This window comes from Acinonyx jubatus, chromosome E3 (genome assembly GCF_027475565.1).
Source record: "Acinonyx jubatus isolate Ajub_Pintada_27869175 chromosome E3, VMU_Ajub_asm_v1.0, whole genome shotgun sequence".
NCBI lineage: Eukaryota > Metazoa > Chordata > Mammalia > Carnivora > Felidae > Acinonyx > Acinonyx jubatus.
The window spans coordinates 19,406,069-19,427,137 of record NC_069398.1 but is presented as its reverse complement, the minus strand read 5'-3'; the positions used below and the strand labels follow the sequence as shown (position 1 = coordinate 19,427,137).

The following is a 21,069-nucleotide window of genomic DNA, read 5'->3' as shown; positions in this document are numbered from 1 at the left end:
TTTTAACTAAAATGATGGTTTTTAATGGGAACCAGAGGTATGGTTACAATTACATAGTCCGACACAAAAAACCCATGAGTGATCAGGAGTTGGAAGGTTACAAAATAATGAGGGTAACACTGGGTACAAGAAGAAAAGCTGTTGCAGAACCTCAGGAGCCACGCTAATACGGCCTCTCCCTGCGATCCTGTCTGTGCTCACCCCTGCAAGAAAGAGTATCCATTAGGTCTGAATTACCAACCTCTCCACCCATCCAACCCCCAAAATCATATCTGCCCCTGCTACCTACCACCAAGAGAGGTCTCTTCTCTACAAGTATAGAGTATAAATAAATGTGGGTCTATAGATTAGTTCTCCAAGATAATATAATCCTCCTGTTCTCCTTCCATACCCCCGCTATGGTTATAATCTCAGCTTTCCAATCTAGCTCTCAAAATAAAACCTTCCTATCATATGACCTCCCTTCAATTACTTTTTAAGAGTCTTACCTGGAGTCCATCTTGCCAGGGCCAAAGCCACCTCTGTCCCCACCACCCCGGCCCCCTCGGAAGCCCCCACGGTCCCCGCCTCGGCCTCGGTAGCCGCCCCGATCATAGCCTCCTCTGCCACCACGACGATCGTCTCCATAGTTACCCCCTAGGACAAAAGAAATAGGATAGATCATACACCCCCAAATCCCTACCTTCCCTCTAACCTCCCTCCTTAAAATTAAGGGCCCTGTGATCCCAACTCCTTATTACCAGTTCTGCCCCTTCTTACCCATATGAGAGCCTCCTGGTCCTCCTCCTGGGCCATCTGGTTTAGGGGCCTTACACTGGTTGCATTCATTCCTCCAAGAGAAGTTCATGTTCTCACATATACTGAGAAAAAGACAAACAATTAGTCTGGAAAAGTGGGAGTAAACAAGACCCAAGAATTAGGAAAAGATTCTAGTGACTTTAGAGATACAGCGAGGAAACAGAGGCCTCAGAAAAGCAAAAAGTCTTCTCAGGAACAGAACCAGGAAGAGAAAGTACAGATTACTAAATCCAGTGCAGTATCTTTCCCACTATAACAACCTTAATTAGGTAAGCTCTCAACCAATTTCTGTCCCCATCACTGTACCCTTGACATTTGTCCAGAAAATATCCAACTCTGCCATAGTATCAAAGACACACATTTAACAGGACTGAAGAAAAAAGTTTCACTCACGGATTAGGACACTTCCAGTCACCAGCTCGCTGCTGTCCACCGCCACCACCACCTCCACTGGGGAATCCTCCCCGGCCACCGCCACCACTACCACCACCTCCATAGCCTCCACGGCCCATGGGTCCTAGTGTAGATAAAAGTAGGAGTCTGCTCCCCTTCCAAGTTTCATTAACCTAACCTTATTTTCCTATGCAAGCCCTTACCATCCTCTCCACTCTACCCATCTCTTTATACCACCAGCAGGGAGTAGCTCCTCACCTCCTCGCCCTCGGCCTCCACGACCATTGCCACCACCCCGATTGAAGTCTGCTCGCCGAGTAGCAAATGATACCTTAATGGGATTCCCGGAGAATTCTTTACCTGAAGAAATAAAGGTTTAAAATGAGACTTTTTATTAAGACCTATGAATTAAAAGCAATTTTGGTACAATCAAAAGATTCTACACCTTCCTAAAAAACGTTTATCATCAGATGAGACAGAAGCCAAAGACTACAGTTTACCCTTGAACATGGGTCAGAACTGCACAGATCCACTTATACGTGTATTTCTTCAGTAAACACAGTACAGTATATTGAATGTATTTTCTCTTTACACTTGTCTTAGTAACATATAATGTATAAAATATGTGTTTATCAACTTATCAGTAAGGCTTCCAGTCAACAGTAGGCAACTGATAATTAAGTTTTGGGGAAGTAAAGTTATACACAGATTTCTAATTGCACAAGAGGTCAGCAGTCCTAAATCCCCAGAATGTTGAAGAGTCAACTGTATATATACTAAAGCACCAGGTATTGAAGCACCAGCATTGAAGACATGGGGCACGTGGGTGGCTCAGTCGGTTGAGCATCCAACTTCAGCTCAGGTCATGATCTCAAGGTTCATTATTAGTTCAAGCCCCACACTGGGCTCACTGCTTGCTATCAGCACAGAACCAGCTTCAGATCTTCTGTCCCCTTCTCTCTACCCGTCCCCCCACTCACCCTCTCAAAAACGAATAAACATTACAACAAAAAAAAAAAACAGCATTGAAGATGTAAAAGGAAACATTAAAATGTAACTTATCTCCCAAGGCTAGCTGTCCTATCCCACACACTCCACCAGCCTCCTCATACATACCATCAAACCAGTCAATAGCTGCTTTAGCAGAAGGTGGGTCATCAAATGATACCGTTGCCTCTCCCTTCAGCTTGCCTGTTTCTCTGTCTGTGTACAGATTAATCATGGGCTGTCCTGTTTTCTTATTTGTCTGAAAAAAGCAACATGAGATAACATCTTACAAGACAGCATTACCCACCTTCCACCTTTCTTCAAGAATCTGAGGCTGATCATAACCATATTTCAGCTCCTCTCTTCCCAGTTACAATTTCCTATCTCATGTAACTTGAATTAAAGTCACTGACTACAATTATGTCTCACTTCAATACTGAAAGATTATAAACTGCAAATTCAAAAGTTTAGGACACTCCCCCTCTTTTTTCAATTGTGCCTTTCTGCGTGAAGATGTATTCTTTCAGAAAATGGCAACAGCTAATGTTTTTTCCTCAAAAAATTAAGCTGGCAACCATTAAGACTTTTATTTTTACTAACGTGTGAAATCCAAAAACTTCCAACACTGACAGAAAAGACAGCACTACTATGCTCCACAGTACCTTTATAATACCAATCTGCTTGAAGTAATCAGCCACAGACTCAATTGTAACATTTTCGCCCAAGCCTTGCACGAAGATGGTGTTGTTGTCTGAATTATCCTGTTCTGCTTGAACAAAAAAAGAAATGTGAATATGGAGAACACTAGCAAAGGTTAAAAAAAAAAAAAAAGAAAAAAAAAAGGTGACAGTGACTCTTAACCCAACTTTAATACTTGTTATTAAGCTCTCAAAGAAAAAAAATCCTAAAGAAACCAATCTGATTTAAGGTCAGACAAAAGACAGAAGTCTACCTCCCTTCTAGTATTTGAGTGCCTATATGCTAGCCATTTCACAAATTTAGTTTTACAACTATCCTTTGAAACATGTTAATAGGCATTAAAGAAACCAGGGCTCAGGAGTTTACTGCCCAAGGTTACACAGTAAGTATACAGTGTTTGTCCATTTTCAAAGTAAAAAAGCCTTTTTACACTACAATCCAACACACGGCCAACAGAGACTAAATCCTCCCCTTTATGGGTCTTTTCATTTACTGATTTAGTCATGATCCACATATGTAAAAACCACTGCTTTAAATCAGCAGTACCAGAGTATGATCTACACACAGATGCATCACCATCTCCTCAGACTTATTGGAAATGCAGATTATCAGGCTCCCCCCAGACCTACTAAATTGCTGGGGAATTAAACCACTCATGAAAGTATTTCTGATATATGCTCATTTATTTACAGATAACTGCTAACTACAGCTATGCCTAAGTTCCCTTCATTTTCCTTCTTCTCTACCCCTAACCTTTTTCAGATTCCTTTAAGTATCAAAGAACAACCAATAAAAGTTCTGACACCACATTAGCCATTCTTTCATGCCAACTGTGGACTCACCAGAGTCATGACGTGATCCTTGGTCCCGAGGGCCTTAAGTGACATGAAAAAAAAAAAAAAACAAACAAGGAAAGAGAGGCTGTTAGTCAACAGGGAGAGACAGACAAGGAACAAAATTAACACCAATCCAAACTCTTGCAAAATTATCAGGTTAAGTGCTCACAGCCTCATCCAAACCCTGTCCTGGGTTACCTACCCAGAGAAAACCCTAGACAGGGCTGGGGAAGACACACATACATAAGATCTGTATGTAACTTCAGTCCCCACAGGGACAACTCCACACTTCAGAAAATTCTGCCTCCCCCAGCTCAGGCTGGGAAATGTCCTCAGCACAGACTGGGGGGGGCCAGGAATGAGACCCATTGCAGTTAACAAAACCAACTCATAGCTTGGCCCTGTTCTCTCACACCAGAGAGAAATGGGCTCACCACCAGCAATGTGATATGCATTCATCCAGTTTCTCCAAACTTTAACACCAAAGACACTTATCCCTTGTGGAACAATTTTTAATTTCATCTTTAGAAAACCATTCTTAAAACCATGTTGTTTCCCCAACCACATGAAGATAAAAAAACATACATAACAGCTATTGTATTTTTAAAGCATGTCCCAGGGAACAGACCAGAAATCTTATTTCCATAATGCAGCCTCTATTTTTTTTCCAGAGACCATCTTTGACCAAAGTTTATCTGAATTCACCATATATAAATATTGTACCCACACTCAATGACACCTACATCATGAACCCAAGCCTTTGGCTTTAAATGTTGAGACAAATCAAGAAACCTTTTGTTAGTTAACCAAACCAGAAAAGTTCCAGCTTACTGGGAGACTTCTCAAATTTGCCATTTTTCCATGAATTCAGTTTGTGCTGTTAAGACCTGGTTATTTCCCATGAGCCACACATGCTCCCAACCTTTCTTGTAGTAGTCCACACCTTCCTTCCCAGAGCTAGTTTCTATTTGCTCATCTGAATTGAGTTTAAGTACATATATGTAGAAATGCATTGACACCATTCAGTATTTAATATATAAACATATACCAACTTCACCATCTTCAGGGCAGGGCAATATTTCACATCCCCCTTCCAGAATTAAAACATTCGGAGATTGTTACACACACACACTAGCCTTGGACACACTGATCAAAAAGATCCTAAAGCCAAGTTGGCACCACGTGTTCCAGCACACACTCTCCAGTTTCACATAACGGTGGTCACTAAGTGCCAGGTGTGGCAACAGTCCTATCAGAGGCCTACTAAACACCTCTTATTAACCTGGGTCAAACCAATTTGGCACCAGATGACTGCTGAGTCTTACCCCGCCTGCCTCCAGGTTAGCACCCATCTGGCAGCAGGTGGCATTCTACCCCACCCCTTTCTGGAGGTGGTTGTGGACACTTCCAATACCTTTGACATTTAAAACACGCTAAGACATCTGCAAATGAACAATCAGACAAAGCATTGCTGGGATTTGGGAATTTTGGAAACTCTGTTCACTTACCACCAAATTTATTGAAGCCACCACGGTCACTTCCGCTGGAGAAGACAAGTTAGAAGAAAGGACATGAAGCTTCCAACGGCTACAAAAGGGCGTTTTTTGATTTTGTTTAACATTCCCCAAACGTGAGTTGGTGTTTTGGGAAAAAGATACAAGTGGCTACTAAAATCCATTCCCCTTCCTGACCACCCCTTGTCTGACCTTTGAGCATGTCACACACTCGTGTGCAATTTCTCAGACACAGTTTTTAAGGATTTTGCTTTAAAAGGTTATGTATCTATTTCCTCTGGAAAAAAAAAATGACCCATTTTCCTTGGTCGTTCTTCCGATGTAGCAGATGTTTTTTCCTCTTGTCGCGAGTGGTTGACAACCCAGTAGTTCGTTTAAAAACCCTACCCCCCAATTCACCCAGAAGACATTTCACACCAGGCTGGGGTAGCCCTGAACACATTTTTGTGGTTTTTGCTTTGAAAGCAGCAAGCAGACCCAACCCCATTCCATAAAAAGTCAAAACCAAAGGCAATTTCCCCTTAAAGCAAGACAAACTTCGCTAAGCCCTATCCTAACTACTGAGCTGTTTTTGATCTCCCCCCACCCCCGGGGTCACCCCTTCTACACTGCGAGAAGAGCGGAGTATTTTGCAATGTCACCTTTCATACCTGTGGCACATAAAATGCAGAGCAAGTTAACAGTCACATAACAGTTGTTTTTCTTTTCAAAGTTTTGCATTAAACACACGCACACAACAGAGTTTTCCTTATTTTTGTAAGGTTTTTGAGACTGCCCCCACCCACCTCTGAATACTTACCACACGCAAACTCTCATTTAAAAACCCTACTTTTCCAAAAAAGGAGTTAGCACACTGACATTCCTCCCCTTTTCAAAGGGAGACAGAGGAAGGTCCTTCAAACATATTTACCAACAGATTTGACCAATGCTTTAACATCAAATCTAAGGTTTTATACTTCAACTACAGCGGGAAGGGGAAGAAAGAGAAGGTCCAGCTGGACAAGTAGCAGGAGGAGGGGGACAGTGGAGCAAATAGATGGGATACCACTGTCAAGCGTATTTTGTCCAAAAGGTCTGCACACTTCAGACAGCTCCATAAACCAAGTCACACACAGAATCATTACTGCCAGTCAAATTACTGCCATCAAACGCATGGATTCAAATAACTACAAAATGCGGGAAGAGTAGCCAATTCCTGGAAGCTAAAGTCATCAGGTTAAGCATTAACAACTCCTTTAGAGGACACATGGGAATACATTTAACAAGTTTCCCTACTACCAGGAGTGGGATCATCGGTTTCCCTTGCAAAGAAGACTTTACTTCCATGTTTCTTGCCTAGGATATCAATGACTCCAATCCATATACACCCACATACTTTTTCCTTTTTCTTTGAAAATAAAACGTCAGTACTCAAATCTCTATTCAAAGGTGTGGGTGAGAGTTCAGCCTCCCAAATTCTCACCAAAAAATGGGGATGTACGAAGAAACCATCAATGTCCCCAACTCCAAGCCCTCACAAATCCCTAGAGTAAAACTAATCATGCACTAAGGAACTGGGCTTCAAGGGATATTCATGCAACCCTCCACAGTCCCCAAAAGATGTTACTCCCTGGCTCACAAGAACACCTACCCCATGCCGCCTCTGCCTCCACGGCCACCTCCACGACCTCTGGGTTCATAGCCACCACTGCTGCGGTTGTAACCACCGCCACCGCCCCGGCCGCGGCCCCCACGGTCCTGCTGGCCTCCCCCGTAGCCACCGCCACCACCACTCTGGTCCTGACCGCCATAACCGCCGCTGCCTCCACTCATGGAGGACTGATCTTGGCCATAGTTACCTGTCAGAAGTGAAAGAATTTTTTAAAGAAAAAACTGAAGTGGGAAAAAACAGTGCCAACACTTAGACAACAGAAATAAAAAGACAGCTAAGGAACAAGAAAACAAAATGTTAAGAACCTTTTAGGATAAGGGGCCAAACAGCAGAACAGAAGTCTCTATAGAAAACAGGCATGAGACAAAACTGAAGACACCTCACCTCCACCACCCCCTCCACCACCACCTCCAGTGCTACTGTTGTACTGGTTCTGCTGTCCATAGCCTTGAGGGGGATTATAGGAGCTTTGCTGCTGTCCATAGCCTTGCTGCTGTCCACCATAGCCAGACTGCTGGCCATAGCCCCCACTTTGGGGCTGCCCATAGCTGCTGCTCTGAGAACTACCACCGTAACTAAGGAGAAAGAAAAAGAATCATAATGCCAGTATGTCCAAAACTTCATTTTTGGCACATTCCATTCCCTGTACCCACCCCCGTTACAAAGACTCCTCCCCCCGACATTACTCCTAGTTGCTCCTAGGGAGAAATGAATTCTTATCAATTCACACCTAACCATATTCCAGGCCTCCCCCTCCCCAAACACCTTACCTTCCCGAGGTGCTGCTAGGAGCTGGCTGCTGGCCATAGCCAGGATAAGAGGACTGTTGCCCATAAGATGACTGAGAACTCTGGCTACTGCCATAGCCACCAGCTGAGCCATATCCTTGGGGAGCTGACTGAGTGCCATAGCCTGCTAACAAGGAAAAGAAAGGAAGTCACAAATACTATGAGAAAAAAGACAGGTAATAGGTTGAAGAATCATTATGTACCACTTAATGCTACCCATACTTGAAAAGTCAGCCTCTTAGAAGCTGCTTGCAAATCTTTTAAATCAAAGATGCCCTTCCCCTTCTACCCTAAGGCTTATAACTCTAACTTCTACCAGCTTCAGAGTTCCAATCTCATCCCACCTACCCCAAAGCCAGTTTCCAGGACCACTACTAATCACAACCCACAACCCAAGAGATCCCCATTCATTAACAGTGTTTTTAATATTTTCTCCCTCTATGAAAAGCCTAAAACTTTCTCCCTTTAGGAAATCCTCGCCCCCACATTTCACTGTCATGCTGAGGGAAAACAGGGAAAAGTAGACCATGAACAGAAAAATAAGTCAAAAAAAGAAACCAGAATTACAAACTAGTATTTGTTTGAAAAGACTGGACTCTGAATAAATAAAGACTCAGACTCCAAGAAGGAAAAACAGAAAAGAAAGAAGAAAAGATTCAGACTCCAAAATGTTTTAAGGGTTACAGACTGGTTAAGGGGAAAAAAACATGACAATTCCAACATTTAGAGCACCGCTTAAGTTTAAGAAAAGCAACATTCAGAAAGAGCAGGAAGAGGCAGAGTAACCCACTCAAAGAGACTCACTGTTCTGGGTCTGTCCATAAGAAGAACCATAGCTGCTCTGGCCATAGCCTGAAGTGTCTGACTGGCCATAACCACTGTAACTCTGCTGTCCATAGGGCTGACTGCTCTGCTGGGAATAGCCCTGCCCAGGCTGGGTGGGGTACGCCCCATAGCTGGAGAAAAAGAAAAACACTGCAATCAGGAAAAGATACCTTAGCCTCCCCTGCCCCTGTACAAACTCCTGAAAGCCCTGAAATGACACTCACCTTTGGGTTGCTTGTTGGGTATAGTCTGCAAAAGAAAAATATAGTTACATTACCTCAGCCATCCCTACACGAGTGGAAAGGAATTAAACCTCTTAACTCAAGCCCTAGGGCCTCCAGATAATATCAACTATGTTTAGAAAAAGGCAGAAATTCCCTCATGAAACACTAGTTGAGCGGAAGGACAAGGTGGCAGGTCATAATCAAGTTTACTTACAATAAAGAAAAGAAAGGGGGGGAAAAAAAGCAAATTTTTACAGACACCACTAAGTCTTGACTACTGGAATAAACTAGAATCTTGGTGGAAAACTACAATTTTCTGCAAATTCAATTGATGCCAGGAACTGCACAAACCTACACACGTTTTATTTTCATACCCACTCTAAGAGGAAGGGATCACCAGTAGTCAAACTAAAGTCACAGATCTACCTAAGTGGGACAGGTTTTAACACAAGCGGGAGACAGCAATGATCAGGATGAGCCTCCCCACTCTCTCGACCAAGGCCAAGCTTCACCCTTTGCCCAATTTTGGAGAATGGCAAAGTTGGCTCTTAGAGGAAAACCAGGTAACCAAAAGAACGCTTTGACCCCAAATGACAGAGATCATCAGAGTTCTCCCTGGGAGCCCAATCTGGGTACCCAAGTCCCCAGTCCCGTGGCTCCGATTCGGTTTTTCATCTACCTTGCTTTCCTCGGGGCTGTGAGGAGACTCGAAAACCAAAGACAGCGAAAGCGCTTTTAAACCGCCACACCGAACGCGCAGATCAACTCATCTCCTCAGTACAGGAAACGAGGCCGCTTCCCCCGCAGGCAAAGGGTAAAGGACCGGGAGAGGGTGTGGCCTCATGCAGTCATTCCTTTGGTTCCCACCACAGAAGGCGGAAATTTAGGCGGGAAAACCCTCGGCCAGGTCCCAAGTCAGTTAGACGACCCCCCCCCCAAGGCCTTCCCCCAAACCGTTAAGCGGGAGCACTGCCCCGATCCCCAGCCTCCGCCCCCGGCCGCGTGGCAACCGAGGCGGGAACCAGGCGGTCCCGCCCCTTCCCAAGGGACCCCGGGGGCGAGGCCCACACCGGACGCGCGCCGCGGAGTCTCCAGCGGAGGGTATCGCGACAAAAAGCAGGGCTAACACGAGGCGGGAGGGGGTTCGCGCCGCGAAAAAGGGGGGAGGGGCCAGCAGAGCGCGTGCGCGCACCGAATGCCCGGATGCAGCACTGCGACAAAGCGGGGCCGAGCTCGGGGCTGGGAATGAGAGGAAAAAAAGCTTCGAGGACCGAGCATTTCCACCCGTGTCTCACGTTTCAAATCACCAAAAAATGTCCCTCTCAAATCTCACCTCAAGTAAAGGGACTACGAAGGGAAAATCCCCTGCCCCGCGCAAGGCGCCAGAGGAGCGAAACAAAATGGCGACATCGGCCTCCCCCTTCCACCCCTCTCGCTGCTTCCCGCCACAGTGGTGCGAGAAGACCCTACATGCGATCGCCGCCCGGGTCCCACCGAAAAACAAAAGCCCAACTGGAGGGAACGAAGCCCCACGCCGGCGCGCCACCGCCGCCTCCCGCCCTCACATACCGTTTGAGGCCATGTCCGCGCACGCGCGCACAGGCCGACAAGCAACAAGATTCCAACACCACAGAGCACCGACGCCTCGAGGACTGAGCAGCCCCGCCTCCTGCGTCGAGGCTTATGTAGTCCTCCCCGCCTACGTACCGCGGAGGAATGTACCAAATGCTGGAAAGAAAGGGGGGAGCGTGGCCGGATTCCTACCAGTCTTCAGGGAGTATAAAGAGCCCGAACAGACAGAGGAGAGGCATATTAACTAAGAAACTTGCAAATAACGTATATAATCCTATTTCTTCTGGCAAAGCACTTCGACTCGCCCTGTGGAACTAGCCCACTATCCACTTTCACCCCTATAAAGGTATAATGATACGGTCTGATTACCCTCTGGGGGCGGGGCAAGGGGCCTAGGGCGTCTGCGGACGCAACTGTAGTCAAAGCCGGGAGTCGTGGGGCGGGAACCGAAATTCTTCTGGCTGGCCCATTTCACTGGGCCCCACTTTCACTCAGGATGGCAACCTCTTGCGCTCTATTGCCCATCCACTGCCCCAAGAGCTTGGTAACTCCGGCGCTAACCTTCTCTGGCTCAAACATTCCTCCCCCGAAACACACACCGAACCTCTCCCTTCCTGTATCTCGATTTCATCGTCTTTCGGGGTCGCATTTCCTTAGTCCTTGCCAGGATTTGTGGATTGTGACGGCTGGCCTGAAAGAAGGAATAAATAGAGTTGCCCTAATCTGGTCCAGCACTGGTACCCCACCAAACCCTCAGGGTTTTGCCCTTGACTAGCGGTAGGACCAGAAAGCCCAGGCCCTCTGGACCTCAGAGAGCGTTGCGATTAGTTTCCGGTCTCCCAGCCTTCTACTGATACGGAGCTTTTTATTTTCTTGAAGCCCTAGCAAGGAACCAATGTGAATATCCAGTAATAACTGATATTTAGATAGAGCTTAAGTGGTTTCAAAATGTACAATCAGGGGCGCCTGGCTGGCTCAGTTGGTGGAGCCTGCGACTCTTGATCTTAGGGTTGTGAGTTCCAGCCCCATATTGGTGTACAGATTATTTAAAAATAAAATCTTAAAAAAAAAAAAAAAGTGTAATCAACTGCTTTTCCATCACAATTTTATGAAGAAGGTAAAGGTGTCTCCATTTTATAGACAAGAAAGGAGACTAAGACCAAGTGCAATACAGATTATAGAGTGGCCAAAGGTTTAACCTGATTGGAGTAGAGGTCTTCGTAGCCACAAAACACTGCTTTAGTTGGTTAAATGAACACTTTGCAGTGCTCTGAAGCCTGTTCACTCCCTGTGAGTACAAGGACAAAAAGTGAAATTCAAATTAACTTGCAACTTGAATTTTAAGCAGCCTTGCCTAAAGAAGTAAATTTTAAAGTATTAAATAAAACAAGACAGGGGAGCCTGGGTGGCTCAGTCTGTTAAGCATTCAACTCTTGATTTCAGCTCAGGTTGTGATCTCATGGTTGGTGGGATCCAGCCGGTGTGGGGCTCTGAGCTGATGGGGAGGAGCCTACTTGGGATTCTCTCCTTCTGCACTCCCCCCAGCCCCCACATGCTCTATAAGTAAATAAATAGATAGAGGGGCACCTAGGTGGCTCAGTTAGTTAAGCAACTCTTGATTTTGGCTCAGGTCATGAGCTCACAGTTTGTGAGTTTGAGCCGGAGTGCTTGGGATTCTCTCTCCCTCTCTCTCTGACCCTTCCCTGCTCTCTTTCTAGCATGCACACATGCATGCTCTTTCTCTCTCTTTCTCAAAATATGTAAATTAACTGTTAAAAAATGGGGGGGGAGAAAAAAAGTAAAACACTTTTAAAATATGGGTAGAGGCCAGGAATGCTGCTAAATATCCCTACAGTATGCAGAGTAGTTCCGCCACAGCAAGGCCCAAGATGCCAATAGTGCTGAGATTGAGAAACCTTGCCATATAATAAAGATGACCAGATTCCCTATGGATAGGTACTTAGATGACTTATAATATTTTGATATATAGACCATCCTGTAATGACAGTGGTATAAATTGGGAGTTCTTTGTTGCAGATGACATAATCCACTTTAGTTTAAGCAGAAAAAAAAATGTGATAGGCAGTTACCACATTTCTGATAGAGTCAAAATCAAGCCTGGATGCTTCCTAGCCAATAACACATAGCAATCCAAAGGTCCAATGACACCACAGAGACCTTTTCTGGTAGAAATAAATTCCAGTGCTGTCACCTCATGCCATTGACGTAAATTATACTAGGGATGTTATAACCTCCATAAGAGCTACTTGTGACAGACCAAAAGCTTGAGATACTATGCTGGCCAGAATATCTGAACTTCCCACAAATGGTTGCTGTCTCCAATCTTGTGTGATGCATCTGCTTGACAAAATTGGACAGGAGATGATTAAGAGACACACATGGAACTTGAGAGGGTCATGGCTGGACATACACATCCGGGAGCTGAAGGCATAATGTGGATAAGATTGTCTAGACCTAGTGTTTAACCTGGAGTCCCCACTAGGGGGTTTGAAAATAGCATCCAGGGAATAACAAATTTGGACAGAAAAATATTACTTTTTTTTTTTTTTTACTAACCTCCAATTGGCATTTAGCATTTTTCTCGATATGGTGTCTATAGACAACAAATCATAGTAGCTCAACCAATTGAGCCATCCAGGTGCCCCCACAAAGATGTTTTTAAGAAACATGTTGGGGCGCCTGGGTGGCTCAGTTGGTTGAGCATCCGACTTCAGCTCGAGATATGATCTCACGATTCATGGGTTCGAGCCCTACATCGGGCCTTATGCTGACAGTGCAAAGCCTCCTTTGGATTCTGTCTCCCGCTCTCTCTGCCCCTTCCTTGCTCATGCTCTATAAACAAACAAACAAACAAACATTAAAATTTTTTTTAAAAAAAGGAAGAAATATGTTGATTGGAGTTCTGTGATTCAGGGACTGGATCTTCTTCATCTTCCTCTCTCAAGTCTGCCACATGCTCAGTACATATTATGCAGTGCTTTAACCATGTTTGCTGAAGCATAAAAGTTAAGAGCAGGAACTATGACCAGGTGACCTGGCTTTCTGGCTTTGCTACCTTCTGTATAGCCCTGGGCATAGCTTTGGACATTTCTGTTCCTATTTGCTCATCTGCAAGATGCAAGTCTCACATCAACCTTTTATTGTGAAGAATAAGATAAATAAAATTATCCTTATTAAATATTAGTTTTGTTACCAAATTGCTTCATCTGTTTTGCACACTAATGTATCCAGAACAGTGCCTGAAAACTGTAGGTGCTTAGTAAATAGTTGTAGAATTAATGAATGAATGAGTGATGGACTTCCCTTTGTCTTACTCCAGAGTCACACTGACCTTCCAATGGGGTGGATGAAAGGTGTTGAACCAAAAGGGCTTAAATTAGTAGGAGTTTGTGGGAAAGCCTAGGGCACAGCCCTCAATTTTTTCTGTAGTAAAAAGTATCAAACCTACAAAGGAACTTCTAGAACCCATATCAAAGGTAATTTGAAAAGGAAAATCTGCATGGCATGTGTACCAGGAATAATTTCATTTGTCTTTATTTTTTATTTTATAATTTTATTTTTTTAATTAAAAAAAATTTTAATGTTTACTTATTTTTGAATTTTTTTTTCAACGTTTATTTATTTTTGGGACAGAGAGAGACAGAGCATGAACGGGGGAGGGGCAGAGAGAGAGGGAGACACAGAATCGGAAACAGGCTCCAGGCTCCGAGCCATCAGCCCAGAGCCTGACGCGGGGCTCGAACTCACGGACCGCGAGATCGTGACCTGGCTGAAGTCGTACGCTTAACCGACTGCACCACCCAGGCGCCCCAATGTTTACTTATTTTTGAGAGAGACAGAGAGACAAAGCGTGAGCGGGGAAGGAGCAGAGAGAGAGGGAGACACAGAATCCAAAGCAGGCTCTAGGCTCTGAGCTATCAGCACAAAGCCCAATGCAGGGCTTGAACCCACGAACCATGAGATCATGACCTGAGCCGAAGTTGGATGCTTAAACAACTGAGCCACCCAGGACCCCCTATTTTTTTTTTATTTTTTAATGTTTATTTATTTTTGAGAGAGACAGAGCGGGGGGAGGGGGAGGAGCAGAGAGAGAGGGAGACACAGAATTGGAAGCTGGCTCCAGGCTCCTAGCTGTCAGCACAGAGCCCCACATGGGGCTCAAAGTCACAAACCACAAGATCATGACCAGAGCTGGAAGTCAGAACCAACTGAGCCACCCAGGTGCCCCATTTCTTTATTTTTTTTATATATGAAGTGTTTAAAGGAAACTCACTTTTTCCTGGATCCTCTTTTATATTTTAATTTCTTACTATGAATGTATATTGACCAATTCAAAAAAGAAATTACAAAAAAGAAATTGACTTTTACAGAGCAGCACAGCAAAGATGGTAAAAGGATTTTACAGAATGGGACCATTAGGATGAGAGGGGTGATTAGTTTTGCATTGAGTAGAATATAATGGGTTATCCTTCCCTGAGGTGATGACATTTCAGCTTGGAGTTTATCAGCCTAAATCCAGCGAGAACAGAGGAAGGAGGGAGGAGACAACTTGACTGAGTTCTTGTCCTGGCCTTGCACTTTGGCTGGGTCCCTGTCTACAAGATCCAGAAGGAAGAACTGAAAATGTCCCTCAGGAGTGTTCACTGAGCCTGAGGAACAGTGTGGAGGGATAGTGTTAGGGCTGTAGACCAGACCTGGGCCACTTCCAGGCTGCAGTGCTAAGTAGAGAAACTCATTCCTTCCTCTAGGCCAATGTGACAAATGCAGGTCTGAAGCCTTGGGGAAAGGAGCAGGAGCTAAGTTTCTTTCCTTTTTTTTTTTTTTTTTTAATTAAAAAAAATTTTTTTCCCTTTGTAAGTAATCTCTACTCCCAATTTGGGACTCAAACTCACAATCCTGATATCAAGAGTTGCACGCTCTACTAACTGAGCCAGCCAAGCGCCCCAGCCAGGAGCTGAATTTCACTCTGCCCCAATTAGCTTTTCTGTAGGACAAAATCCATACCATCCCAAGCAGAGGCCTTAAGGCATAAAAAGACTCTAACTTCTTACCACTCAAAACAGGAATAGAAGAAAGTGACCTTGTAGATCAGTTGTGAATATCAAATGATATTTCCATTTGCAAATCACCTGTAACTTCATCTGGAACATAATAGGCATGAATAAACGTCCTTTTCTCTCTCACCCTCCTTCAAGATGTACAGCTTCCAGAAAGAAATAACTATTTTATTATTTCCTTGGGCAGGACAGGAAGTGCCCCTATGGGGCCCACTCAGGTTTTGTGTCTCTAGAAGAGGTTGTCATGGTAAACAGAATTGGGAAAGTAAATACCAGGCAGATAATTGGGCTGCACTAAGAGAAAAGCTGCTTGCACCAGCTGGAAAAGGGCCACACAGGTCACTGGGTCTGAACACAAAGGGCAAGCCCTCCCAGGAGGCAGGGCGAGGAAATTGAACAGGCACAGGATGAGGAACCTGGGGACAGTGGGAAACTGTCCCGTCTTTGTGCCACAATCACTTCCAAATGGGGTAGATGTCCCAAGGGAACAAATTGGGCATACCCAAATTCTGGTACCTGGCTCATGAAAAATGTAACATAAAAGGCTCTGGTAGCATTCCTGCATCATTGCTTTTTTTGAGGCCCCAGGGCCCTTAGGGTCTTCAGCTCTAAAGACAAAGGAAAAGGGAGAGGGTAGAGCAGAAGAAATTGGGACTGCCAGACAAATATGCAAAAGAATCTGACAAAACTTGTTTATGCTTGACTTGTTCATGCAAAGAAGATTTAAACCCTCACACGCCAAAAATATATATACTTTAGATTCAGTTGCATATTTTGACAGAAAGGTGTAAGAGTTCTGACTTTCTGTGGGGCAATTAAAAGGAAAATTACACATATGAAACTTTTTTTTCTGTAAACTGTTGTCTCAAGAGAACTATCTAGAGCAGTATGATCCACCTATGTACTTTAAATTTTTTAGGAGTAATATTTTAAGAAGTAAAACGAGGGGCACCTGGGTGGCTCAGTCGTTAAGCATCCAACTTCAACTCAGATCATGATCTCAAGGTTCATGGGTTCGAACTCAGCATCGGGGTCTGTGCTGACAGCTCAGAGCCTGGAGCCTGCTTCGGATTCTGTGTCTCCCTCTCTCTCTGCCCCTCCCCCACTCGTTCTCTCTCTCTCTCTCTCTCTCTCTCTCTCTCTCTCTCTCTCTCTTTCTCTATCTCTCATAAATAAACTTAAAAATGAATAAAAATAAAAAGTAAAACAAATTAGTGAGATAGTTTACATTATTTTTTTCCTCTAAGTCTTTGAAATCTGGTAGGCCACCAAGATGAGCCTGAAAAGGCTACACACACCAAGAAGGCACAGACAGACACACGTACACACCTAGAAGGACATCCCTGGTCATTTCCATGACTGCTTTTTCTGTTCCCAACTAAACAGTTGTTTTTCCGTTGTTGTTATTTCTAAGAATTTTGTACTAGGACGCATGGGTGGCTCAGTCAGCTAAGTATCAGACTTTAGCTCAGGTCACGATCTCACAGTTCACGAATTCAAGCCCCGCATCAGGCTCTGTGCTGACAGCTCAGAGCCTGGAGCCTGCTTCGGCTTCTGTGTCTCCCTCTCTCTCTCTGCCCCTCCCCCGTTCACACTCTATCTCTCTCTCAAAAATAAATAAAACATTACAAAAATAAAAAATAATTTAAAAAAAGAATTTTGTCCTAAGACTCCTGCCTTTTAGCTGATTAGAAACCAGAGAATTTAGCAACTCCTTTCTTTAGTAAAAGTTTCATATGAAATAACTTACAAAAGTTTTGTTTGAAAAAAAAAAAAAGAGTGGTGCCCGGGAGGCTCAGTCAGTTAAACATTCAAAACTTGCTTTTGGCTCAGGTCATGATCTCATGGTTCAAGAGTTCAAGCCTTGCATCAGACTCTGTTGCTGACAGTGCAGAACCGGTGTGGGATTCTCTCTCCCTCTGTCTCTCTCTGTTCCTACCCTGCTCACATGCTCGCTCTCTCTCTCTCTCTCTCTCTCTCTCAAAGTAAATGAATAAACTTTGAAAAAAAGTAATTAGTTAATTAAAAAACAGAGAAGCCCAGGGGCACCTGGATGGCTTAGTCAGTTGAGCACCCAACTCGATTTTGGCTCAGATCATGATCCCAGGGTTGGGGGATGGAGCCCTGAGTATCCCTCTGTGCTGAGCATGGAGCCTGCATAGAATTCTCTCATTCTCTGCCTCTGCCCCTCTCCTCTGCTCACACTCTCCCTCTCTCTCTCTCTCAAATAAAAAAAAAAGAGGGGTGCCTGGATGGCTAAGTTGGTTGAGCGTCTGACTCTTGATTTTTGCTCGGGTCATGATCTCATGGATTCTGGAGACTGAGCCCCGCGTTGGGCTCTGTGCTGACAGCATGGAGCCTGCTTGGGATTCTCTCTCTCTCCCTCTTTCTCTGCTTCTCTCTCTCTCTCTCTCTCTCTCTCTCTCTCTCTCTCTCTCTCTCAATAAATAAGTAAACTTTAAAAAAAGAAAAGAAAAAAGAAGTCTGAAAAACATAGCATAATAAAACTGGAAGATTTGCTTCTCATTTTGGACATTTTCTTACCTGATGATCCTTACTGAAATAAGGCAATTTTATGGGTAAATTTGGCCTTAGTAATTTCTAGCAAAGACGCGTTTCTTCTCTGTGATAGAGGAAAGACATCATCCCCAAAGCCAAACCACCACTGAGTATAAAATTGGAGATGCAGACATGGTTTGTTTTAGGCCACAGGGAAAAATAACATAGTCCTGCCCAATATAATTGTTATTTGATACTTTTCTATGACAATAGGCAAAACCCTCTGGACCAGTACCAAAGTTGTGTAGAAATTTGTGATAACCGTATCAAAATATATCTAAATGCAGGGGAATTATGGATTTGTGATTCACCAAGGTTTTCGTATTTCAGAACTTCCTTTCACTGGCCTAAGACAAACAAGTAGTATTTACATTGAAATGGTTCAAGTAGAGGTGCCTCAGTGGCTCAGTGGGTTAAGCATCTGACTTCAGCTCAGGTCATGATCTAAGGTTCATGACTTCGAGCCCTGCATTGGGCTCTCTGCTGTTAGCGCAGAGCCCACTTCGGATCCTCTGTCTCCCTCTCTCTCTGTGTCCCTCCCCTGCTAGCTCTCTGTCAAAAATAAATAAACATAAAGAAAGAAAGAAAGAAAGAAAGAAAGAAAGAAAGAAAGAAAGAAAGAAAAAGAAAGAGTTCTACTGAGTTCTACTGACCGAGCCAGCCAAGCACTCCCTGAAGATAACTTTGTTTCAGCTTTGGTCTAAGCTATTTAATTATTACCAAAAGCAAATAGATGTGCAGGACCTGCTTTCCCTAGTAATTCTCAATAATTCAGACTTTTACTTTACCCTCTAAAATGTCTGAGTAATAAAACCTTTAATCTTTAATCTCTGTACCCTGGAAACACTGTCTCTCTCAAAAAGAATCCAGGGGCACCTGGGTGGCTTGGTCGGTTAAGCGTCCGACTTCGGCTCAGGTCATGATCTCACGGTCTGTGAGTTCAAGCCCCGCATCGGGCTCTGTGCTGACAGCTCAGAGCCTGGAGCCTGTTTCAGATTCTGTGTCTCCCTCTCTCTCTGCTCTTCCCCTGTTCATGCTCTGTCTCTCTCTGTCTCAAAAATAAATAAACGTTAAAAAAATTTTTTTTAAATAATAAAAAAAAAAAAAAAGAATCCAGAGAGCAAATGGGCACAGACCTAAAGACAAAACATTGAAAAGTGGGTGAAACCTGGAGAATCTTTACACAGAAATGGTAAAATAAAACACAAGGATGTAAGCTTTTTGCTCCTAACACAGGGAAAGGAACAATAAGGAAACTTCCTGTAACACGGAGAGCCTATGATTTTATACATTGGAAAATACAAAAATAGGTTGCAACAGTGTGGGTTCCAGCTGGCATGCTGGGGACCCTATGGCTGTAAGTGTTTGACATTGCTGGCTGGGAGCACCGCTGGGACCCACACGCTGCAGGGGCTGTTTCAGGATGTGCTAATTACAGGGACCATTGCACTGTTTCAACAGATATGCTGGCCATCCACCCTGTATGTAAACTATATTAGTACTTCAGACTCCAAGTGGGATGTGCAATCATGCTCCCCCCGGATAAAATACAAAGGTCTGGATAGCACAGTAATTTAAACATATACTTTTGTGTGATAATACATGTCATAAAACAAATATTTGGGGAAAATGTATATATTCATGAAAACAAAGTAGGGAAAAAGGAAGGGGCACCCGGGTGGCTCAGTCCATTGACCATCTGACTTTTTATTTCAGCTCAGGTCATGATCTCAAGCTTCATGAGATGCAGCCCCGTGTCTGGCTCTATGGTGATAGTGTGGAGCCTGCCTGGGATTCTCTCTCTAACTCTCTCTTTGCCCCTCCCCCATTTGTGCACGTGTGCTAGGGCTCATGCGCGTGCTCCCTCTCTCAAAAATAAATAAAATAAGCATTTTTTAAAAAGAAAGTAGGAAAAGGGAGAAAAAAGAAAGGACACCCAAAAAGCTTTTCTTTTTTCTTTTTTAATCTTTTAATGTTTATTCATTTTTGAGAGAGAGAGAAAGACAGAGTGCACATGGGGGAGGGGCAGAGAGAGAGAGAGAGAGAGAGAGAGAGAGGGAGACACAGAATCCAAAACAGGCTCTAGGCTCTGAGCTATCAGCACAGAGCCCGATGCGGGGCTCGAACCCATGAACCGAGAGATCATGACCTAAGCTGAAGCTGGACGCTCAGGGGTGCCTAGGTGGCTCAGTCAGCTGACTTTGGCTCAGATCATGATCTCACAGTCTGTGGGTTCAAGCCCCACATCGGGCTCTGTGCTGACAACTCAGAGCCTAGAGTCTGCTTTGGATTCTGTGTGTGTCTCTCTCTCAGCCCCTCCCCTACTCATGCTCTGTCTCTGTCTCTCTCTTTCAAATATAAACATTAAAAAAAAATTTTTTTAATGAAGTCGGATGCTTAGCCAACTTAGCCAAAAGCTTTCCTTTGCATAGGTTACCTCTATCTACAATAACTGTATTAGAAATTGATATATTTTTTTAAATTTTTAACTTTTATTTATTTTTGAGAGACAGAGACAGCGTGAGCAGGGGAGGGGCAGAGAGAGGAGACACAGACTCCAGGCTCCAAGTTGTCAGCATAGAGCCTAACACTGGATGTGCTCGAACCCTTGAGCAGTGAGATCATGACCTGAGCCGAAGTCAGATGCTTAACGGACTGACCCACCCAGGCACCCCAGAAATTGATACTTTTTAAATTATCATTACATGTTATGTAGTCTCTGGAAAACTTCAGAAAGTGAAAAAGGCAAATGACCTCTTAGTATTATTATGAAAATAGTTTTGATCTCACAGGCCCTCTGATAGGGTTTGGAAACCCATAGAGGTCCCCAGACCTCCCTTTGACAACTGCTGAACTAGATTATTATGCTATCTCAATAAACAACCCCAGAATCTCAGTAGTTTTACACACATAAGTTTACTTTTTGCTTATGTGCATGTCCACTGAGGGCTCTGCTCTGTATCATCCTCATTCGGGGACCAAAGTGGAACGTTGCTGGTTATTGGAGCAATGGTGAAAAAGCTAGCACCAGAAGGTCTCAGAATTAAAGCTTTGGCCCAGTAGTTGTACATTCATTTCCATTCACAATTCATTGGCCAGAAGTAGTCACATGGCTCTCCTCAACCACAAGGAGGGGCTGGGAAGT

At 44.1% G+C, this 21,069-nt stretch overlaps 1 protein-coding gene across 3 annotated transcripts; it reads right to left on the bottom strand.

Annotated features, from left to right (window-relative positions):
- Positions 1-10,408, bottom strand: FUS (FUS RNA binding protein). 3 transcript variants are annotated; one of them, XM_027051676.2, is made up of 15 exons: positions 10,285-10,408; positions 8,716-8,740; positions 8,471-8,622; positions 7,649-7,793; positions 7,263-7,453; positions 6,858-7,065; positions 5,222-5,256; positions 3,720-3,752; positions 2,841-2,944; positions 2,308-2,437; positions 1,450-1,551; positions 1,192-1,315; positions 760-860; positions 489-636; positions 1-203 (listed from the first exon to the last, which is right to left on the bottom strand). In XM_027051676.2, the coding sequence occupies exons 1-15, from the start codon at positions 10,295-10,297 to the stop codon at positions 164-166; spliced, it is 1,551 nt and encodes a 516-aa protein (XP_026907477.1). In that variant the 5' UTR covers positions 10,298-10,408; the 3' UTR covers positions 1-163. The 3 variants fall into 3 exon arrangements, with proteins under 3 accessions (XP_026907477.1, XP_026907479.1, XP_026907478.1); XM_027051678.2 differs by having other exon boundaries at positions 7,287-7,453; XM_027051677.2 differs by having other exon boundaries at positions 7,649-7,790.
- Positions 10,409-21,069: the final 10,661 nt, after the last annotated feature.

Coding starts and splice junctions, on each gene's coding strand:
- FUS (XM_027051676.2), bottom strand. Junction 7,066..7,262: donor TGGTGGAGGGGGTGGTGGAG/GTGAGGTGTCTT, acceptor CACTTCTGACAG/GTAACTATGGCCAAGATCAG. Junction 1,552..2,307: donor AGCTATTGACTGGTTTGATG/GTATGTATGAGG, acceptor TTATTTCTTCAG/GTAAAGAATTCTCCGGGAAT.